This window comes from Pezoporus wallicus, unplaced genomic scaffold (assembly GCF_028554395.1).
Source record: "Pezoporus wallicus isolate ANWC-B61680 ecotype Strahan unplaced genomic scaffold, APGP_CSIRO_Pwel_v1 scaffold_7736, whole genome shotgun sequence".
Taxonomy (NCBI): Eukaryota; Metazoa; Chordata; class Aves; order Psittaciformes; family Psittacidae; genus Pezoporus; species Pezoporus wallicus.
This window is the reverse complement of record NW_026636574.1, coordinates 1,078,695-1,086,674: the sequence shown is the minus strand read 5'-3', so window position 1 is coordinate 1,086,674 and position 7,980 is coordinate 1,078,695. Positions and strand designations below refer to the sequence as shown.

The 7,980-nt window shown below is 47.3% G+C and overlaps 1 protein-coding gene across 4 annotated transcripts in view; it reads right to left on the bottom strand.

Moving 5' to 3' along the window:
- Nucleotides 1-397: 397 nt before the first annotated feature.
- The window catches only part of SRGAP2 (SLIT-ROBO Rho GTPase activating protein 2), an 86,767-nt gene continuing 79,184 nt past the window's right edge, over nt 398-7,980 (bottom strand). For 3 of the 4 annotated variants that reach the window (XM_057400680.1, XM_057400682.1, XM_057400683.1), the window contains 4 exons: nt 6,272-6,452; nt 5,942-6,088; nt 3,626-3,953; nt 398-1,065 (listed from right to left, as the gene is read on the bottom strand). In XM_057400680.1, coding sequence (XP_057256663.1) covers nt 682-1,065; nt 3,626-3,953; nt 5,942-6,088; nt 6,272-6,452 — 1,040 coding nt within the window. In that variant the 3' untranslated portion in view covers nt 398-681. Of the gene's footprint in view, nt 1,066-3,625; nt 3,954-4,267; nt 4,847-5,941; nt 6,089-6,271; nt 6,453-7,980 lie in introns of those variants that run through there. The other variant, XM_057400684.1, reaches the window with a different exon arrangement.

Here is a 7,980-nt window from a genome sequence, read left to right as displayed (position 1 = left end):
GCAGAACTCCACAAAACCTAAGAGTGCTCCAGAGTGAACTATTCTTCATGACAAGCGTCAACTAAAGCATGAGGCAGGATGGCCAAGAGCCCTGGCCCTGGGGGGAGCAAACAAACAAAACCCGAGGATGGGATGGATGTTGAGAGAGACCCTAAACCATCGTGGCACCAGCGGGCGACGTAATCATAGTAAGAATGCACAAGAAAGGGGCATGTCCAAGCTCCACGTAACCAGTGGCACCAAAACATGCAGTAGACTAAAATCTATCCTATTGTTTCCCTGTGATAAATGAAACACAGAATACAGAAGTCACTACACCAGTATTCAAAACAGGACGCCACTGAGTATTCCTTTCAGCGGCCAAACACTTGAACAAGGCATCAACTAGAAACCAAGATCCAACTCATCACTTTGCGTGTGTATTTCTTCCTCCTCAGCTTCACAGTGACCCGAGCCCGCGTTTCCGAAGCGCAGCCTGACGGACATCACTGATGCGGGTACATGGGATGAGGTTGTTACCACTTAGTTCACTCCCAGGAAGTGCTCCCAGCAGGAAGGAGCAGTTCACAACTAACCTTCAGTTCAAAAGCAGGAGTTACATGGGAAGTTTCACGTCTTTGAACAGAGTCTCCTTGTCTGAAACGACACAGCTGTATCCACGGAGCAGCAGCGCGGAGCTCCTCAGACAGTACAGGACTTGTCAGCAGGCTGCTGAGGTGCAGAGGAGGCAACGCCAGGGTTCGTGGCGTTGGTTTTAGGGAATACCGTGGGCTTGGGCCGCGTGGCCGGAGGTTTCACCTGCGTGGCCATCTTCACTGACTTCACGGGCCGGAAGGTGCAGGGGATGTCACCGGCGGTGCTGGCGCTGCGCTGGAAAGCTGGTTCAGTGTCCTTGAGGATCTGAGTGTGCAGAGGGCTGGAGGGTTCCGAGGTGGGGGCCACCACTGGAGACGTTTTCAAAGGCTCCAGGGTGTCGAGGACCACGTCTGGCGTGTGCTTGACGCTGCTTTGCCTCTCCAGCTCCCGCAGCTCGTTCAGAGCAGAGTTCATGGTGGCTTCGATATCCTGCAAACACAAAAGAGGAACCGAGTGAGGACCAGAACCCAGACCCGTGAATACAGAGATACAAGGCAGTCTTTGAGAGCAACGTGTTCGTTTTCAGCCTGTAAACACCAACGCTCCAATCAACTGGCAGGGCAAGGACCTTTAGGTGTCAAAGTGAAACCCATGCCAAACTACACTGCAGTACATACTGAAGCCAATAAGCAGTAACATTTTCCGTATCGGGGAGCAAAGTCATTGCCAGCACTGTCTCAATGCTAAACTGGTCCTTCACTGGTCCTGGTGCTGCTTGGACTTCAAGGACAATCCCCAAAACACAGCAATGAGCAAAAAAAACCACGGGATTCCAAGTATGAGGACCCATTCTTGTACTTTATTTGGCACGTGAGATTCAGGAGAGTAAGTTCTTGAAGAAAAGCCTGATGATTTTGACACTGACTGATGGAGCTCACACCAACTGCTGAAATCCTTGTGTGCTCCTGCTGGTTTTCCTGCTGTCCAAGTTGTCCGAACCCAGGTCAGAAGGGCTCCGTGGTGGCCTTGGCAATGCTGGTACAGGCTGGTCTTGATCCCAGAAGTCTTTTCCAACCTGGTTGATTCTATCAAACTGCAGCTGGCACTTGTTCCTCTCATAAGGTATTACAGTTACTAACAAATACAAGGAGAACTTAAAGAGATAAACTTGATAAGGAGATGTCCCTGGTAAGAACAACTTAAGGAGACAGACTTGAGGCCTGGCTGTAGCAGGAGTGACGCGTTGGCTCCAGCCTGTGCGCTGAGCCCTCCGGAGCTCCGCATCCACCGGGGAGCAGAGGAGCTCGGCCTGGCTCTGACTCACGCTTTGGCTGCAGCTTTGGAGCTTCCTCAGAGGTTTTTCAGGGGGTGGGGAAGGTAAATCAGGGAAGGAATGGTGGAGGAAGCCAGAGCCAGTAATCCGACACCCCGAGTCTATCTCGAGGCCAGGCACATTTTACTGATGAAGTTAGGGAAAATATGCAAAATGCATGATGATGGTGAGCTGGTGTTTGAATACAGAGTACAGGGCAAAGAGAAACACTGACTTAACACAGCTTCCCCCTCCTTCTATCCCCCCTTCCCCCTTTTATTCTCTTCTCCCCACTCCTTTTCTCTCTTTCCCCCCTCCTCTTTCCTTTTTCTCCCCAGCCTCTTCTCCAACAAGAACAATGGAGTTCAGGTTCTGGCAGGAAGAGGAGACCAAACAATTTCAGTCAGAGCGTAATTGAAAAAACAAAGAAATTGATTTGTGTCAACCAAAGCCTTGGAAGGACAAAGAAAGATGAAAACAAGAACCTTATATTATAATTCTACTGTAACAAACGGGCTAAAGATACTAACCCAGCAAAATACAACCTCCCATCAGAATACGGATCAGGTTTTTATGTGGATCTTATCTGTTGTTTGGTGCTGCTGTTTTGTCAATAAGAATTAAGTTTAATTTTAACATCTCTTCCCCCAGCTCCTTAGAAACCTCCGGACTCCTGAACCAGGCGGAGAAGTTGGGTCTCCCAGGGCTTTGTAATCCGAGAGCCAAACATTCCTTGGCTTTAGATAGATCCATCGCATACTGAAAACAGTTGGTACAGGCAACATGTGTGTGCAGGCACATCTAACAGCTTGGAGAGGGAGAAAGGGAAGATCCTTCATGGAAGAAGGGTATCTGTACTGTTAGCATCGTTCACCCTGTCAGTAGCTGTCGCTTGCTCAAATCAAAGCCTGACTTGCAACTGTTTTCTGCTGAAAAGCCTGGAGCCTGGCTCCAGAGCAGAGCTGCTCCAGCCCTTGCAGCAGCTCTGTGGCCTCCTCTGCACTTGCTCCAACAGCTCCACATCCCTCTTGTGTTGAGGCCCCGGAGCTGGACACAGAGCTGACTTCCCTTGTTACCTGGTGAGGGTATGGAGCCAGTCCCAGAGGCAGAGGTCTGCTAAGCCTGAGCACAGCTGCACAAGCACCACTAGCCTGCCCTTGTTTCAAGGCACTTGTCTGAAGAAATAACTAAAGAAAACTAGCAGTATCATGTTCAAAGTTGGTTTCCAATCATGCAGTGAACCCTGTAAGCATATAAAGATGCCCTGTACAACTCAGCAGCCTGCTTTTATTTTGGCTGTACTACTCCACATGCTTGCAGTGTCTAACCACATGCAAGTTTGCACAACTGACAAGAGACTGTTAAAATGACACTAAATACTTTACTTTTCTCATGTCCTGAAATCAGGATAGCTTCATTTTTTGCTGACAGCTTTGAAATACATGTAACTTTCTGGACTGGACATTTTTATTGTTGAAACTAAATTCTGAAGCATGAACAGCACCAAGTTTTTTACGGAGGAAGGACCTCAGTGTTTATCTTTGCTCATGAAAGCAGTCTCAGTGACTTACAGAAAGTGAGCTTGAGAGACTAGACTCAAGCTGTGCTGTAAGTCAATACTGCATCGAGAGAAGGGAAGGGAGAAGAGATTATATCAGACTCGCATTAAAACGTCTCATTGTGTCCAACATCCTTCAAGTTTCCAAAACAAATCTAAGGCAAAGCGCTCCCATTTACCTGTGCAATAACTTCAGGGTCCATGGGCCGATGGTTGTTGAAGCTCTTGGACCTCCCTGCTGTCACAGTTTTCCGGATCTGGGGGCTGTCTATCCTGTTCTTCAGAGACGAGTGTCGGCTGATAGAATTGAGGCTGCCATGGCCACTGATGGAGCATTTATCTGGAACCTCCTTGGGAAGACTTTGGCTCATAATGGGCTGAGATGAGGGTCTGGAACCGGCTATGGCTCCTGGGGAGGCTGGTTCTGCCATTGAACTACCTAGTCCATGGCTCTCACTTTGACGGAAGGCTCTTCTGATGCTGCCTGACTCTGGTTTCTTTCTTTGCCTTCAGTCACAAAAGCAAAACAAATCAATACAAGCAGGTACACGTAACGGGCTGTCATTTGAAGATATCCCCCCAAAACAACACAGAGGACAATGGGAAGAGACATGAAGATGCCCAGATTACAAATGCACTCGGGATTTTAGGAGTCTTTGTGGAAACAGTAAAATCATTCCAGTTTAACACTTCTAACAACAAGACTGAGTTTCTGGCAGCTGTGCACATTCATAACAAAAACGGAGAACTCGGATGGAATTAACTTGGTCAAGAGGAAAAGGATTTATATTTGAACAAAAAAAACCCTCTGTGCCATCGACAGGTTTTGATGATGTGTTTTTATTACATTAGAAGAGCAGAGCTACAATTTTTGACTGGAGGACACAGTATAAGTCTACTAAGCTCCTGGCCCAAGGCATCAAGTTGTTATTTTCAGAGACTGATAAGCAAAGGACCCCTTAGTTTGGGGTTAATGACAATTTCCAGTATTTGCTGGTGGTAAGAGATGTTTCTTTTTCATTGCTTTAGCAGCATCACAAGGCATTATCTGTGTAGGGCTACAGATACACCAAAACATGATGTCAAATGGATGAGCTGGTCCAAACAATTTAGTTTCTACCCCAGCACCATGCGGTCTGACAGCACGATTCCACTCAAATCATATGAAGGCCAATGCAGCAGAATACTTTATGCCATAGGTCTGAAGCTTGGCATCCATTATACAGGGAAGGATCCATTTATATATAGCACCAGCCCCATGAGTAACTGCAAGAAAGTGTTAACTCCAGTAGGATTTTGGCATCCAAATAATAATTCAGTGGGTGGCACAACTGTCATTGCGAAACCATCTGATTTAATTTTGCTCAAGTCTGTTCACACATAGGTCAGAAGATTCATTCCTAAAGAAAAAACAACAAAATGAGTCTTATGCTACTATTGCTAAATATCAGTTTCCCTAGGAAAGGGAAAAAATACGGGAGTGGACATTACCCAGGCTGCTTAAAGGCACTACATACAACACTACACACAACACTACCAAAACCAGCAGATGCTGAAGCTCCAGCACAGGTCTATTCATTATATACCCATAAACTAAGGACCAGGCTCTGTGTAGGACATGAGCAGGTCCAAACCTTTAAAAAGGATTCATTTCTGTTAATGCCTTCATAGATCACACTCTGTTACATTAACTGAAGGGTAAAAACATCCACTCCCATCATACTGCAATTTCATGTTAATATCTTTACTGCACAATAGAGATAGGCGGGGTTCTTTTACTACTAAGGAAATAATCAGAGAGATATGGGGGATAAGCCTGGTCCAGAATAAATCAATAACAGAACAAGGAATTTAGTCTGTTACTAGCTTAGTTACACAGGGGTTTTATTATGCTGAATGTTGGCTAAAGTAACCAATTGTGGTTGAGAAGGTAAAGTTAGCAACAGGGAGGTGTGTTGTTGCACTGCAAGCATATGGTTAGTAACCTAAGGTGAGAAGTGCTGGAGAAACAAAGAATGTTACAGGCAATGCCAGATGGTGGGCTGAGGCGCTGTCATTCAGCACGGGACGTGACACTCGTTTCTGAAGGCACTGCCGCCCACCCCATAAACTAAAGCATGTTAACTGTAAATGAGACATAACAAATCACAGGACAGGATAACAAATGGGAACACAGGATTACAAGAACTCATTCCGCTATTCCCCTCCCTTGCTCTGTGCGCTGAGCTTAGAAAATAGGACGTATTTGGGCAAGAGGGAACAGATGGCACCTTCGAGAGAGGGAGGAGAAGCCGGTGGGATTTTAAATGAGCATTGGCCACGCTGATGACACAGAAAGAGGGGACAGCAAAATGTGATCAAGTTAGAAGAGGGGGAAGCAGATTAAAATGGTGGCAGCGCTCATTAGTCAACCTTTGCCAGGGAAGGAAGTCTTTTCCTGGACCCATCACCAAGACGTGTACAGTTAAAGTATAAGAATGCAAGGCTGTTCTTACTTGTTGATGTTTGCAAGGTAAATATCTGCGACGTGACCCCCACTTGGGCAACTGGCACCAGCTCGAGCCGTCACTTTTTCTTCCGGTGGCTCAGAGTTTATTTCTATCTCAGACTTCGGACTGGATCTTTCAGAGGCACCATCCTCACTAGGAAGGAGGAGGGAAGGAAATCACAACCCGAACAGGACCAACAGCAGCGGCTTTCAATCACAGCACTGCGAGCACACATACAGGACAACAGCACCGTGCTGGCATCTTTCTCTTAAGAGTTATTATTTGTCTTTCAAAGGAGAGAGCCTGATTTCTGATGGGCTTTCAAGGGTAACATACGTGTCTTGAACGACGATATACTGATGAGGAATAAGGCCGTCAATTCCATTGTGGCGTCCCTCCCACCAGTCATCTGAGGCCCGCTGATAGAGCAAGAGAGAAGCTCCTTTCTTAAAGGACAGCTCTCGTGCAGTCCTGCCAATGTAGTCGAACTTCGCTATCGCTTCTATGGGCTCACACTCTAGGAGATAGAAGGGAATAAACAAGAATTCACTAAACACTTGGGCTCAGGTAAGTATTCAACAGTTTAAACCTACCAGAAAACAGCCTCTGATGAGAGCACGGAAGAGGATAAAACGCTGCTTCTTAAGGCAGCAGAGGGTTGAAGCAGCAAGATTGAGAGGGGAACCCCTATAACAGGAGGATGTTGCTATTTCAGCATTTCCCTAATGTTTATGGGATGGACACATTCCCATTTCCCAAGTCAGAAACCACTTTCAGCAATTGAAATCTACCAGGGTGGAAGTGGCAATGGCAAAATGAGCATCCCAGTAACATAAAGCACCAAAGCTGAGGAGCAGCCAGGTATGGTCCAGACAAAAGCCTGCCTGTGGTCTGCTTTCTTCAAGGCAGTTAAAGTAAACCTCCGGGGCAGGCAGGGGTTGTTATTGACATTTAGGGAGGGAAACATCCTCTCATTCCAAGCTGCTTCAGAAATAAAGCATCCATTCAGAGGGAAGTTTCTGCTGCCTGTGAGGTTCACCTGACCCAGGAGACCGGATTCAGGCTCTGTGGGAGGCTGTGCTATTCATCCATGGAGGTTAAGGAAAACATGCAGTGCCTCCAGGCCGTGGTCTGTGCAGGCTCAGGAGGGCAAGCTGCTCCCCCAGCACCGCACCATGCCCAGCACCGCTGCGCTGGGAGCTGCTTACCCTGCTCCGAATCCAACCGCTCCTGGAATCTGAACTACAGCCATGCTGTGTGCGCAAGCAGGCACTAATCTGGGTCCCTGCAGGACTCTGCTATGATACAGAGGGACAATATGGGCATTTAGACACTCAGGAAAGTCAATATGAAATTCACGTGGATTATTTTTGAGGCTTAGAAAGATCTGCCATTGGTTCAGCCTAAATACACATTAAGGCAGCTCCTGCTTCTAGGCAGGAATCAGGGGAATGGAGATGAGCTCAAGCACACAGCCCCAGCAGACTTCAGCCTCTAATTACTTTAAAGGAGCTTTAACAGAGCTGAGGAGTCCATGGAGGTTGAGTTCTTCCCTGGAGAAAGAGATTTGTGGCTGCTCCTCCTGGACAAGGAAAAGAAGCCATTTCATACTGAGATCTCCTCTGCATCATGGAAGCTTCTGCAGTGCAAGAGCCAGCCAGAAGGACTGAAAGGCCAAACATGAGCCACAGCTTTAACAACAGGGAGAGCATACGCTCCAGAATTACACCTTCAAGGCTGCCCATAGGCAGGCAAGGTAGTAACTGGGCTTGAAAAACTGGTGTAAATCCATCCATTACTAAACCAGGCAGCCAGGATTCGAATCACACATTCAGGTAAGCCTGTGGACAGCCTCACATGAACCCTGTTATCAGCCCTCAGCAACCAGAGGAGATCTGCAGAGGAGAGCCTGGCCCATGGTTGCAGCCTGCAAGAGCTGCCTTGCTCCAGACTCCCCAAAGCACATGGTTATCCGGGTTTGGCCCCTTCATTCCTCTTGCCTGGTCTGCCTCTGGAGACAGCTGCTTCCTAACACTAAGGAAAAG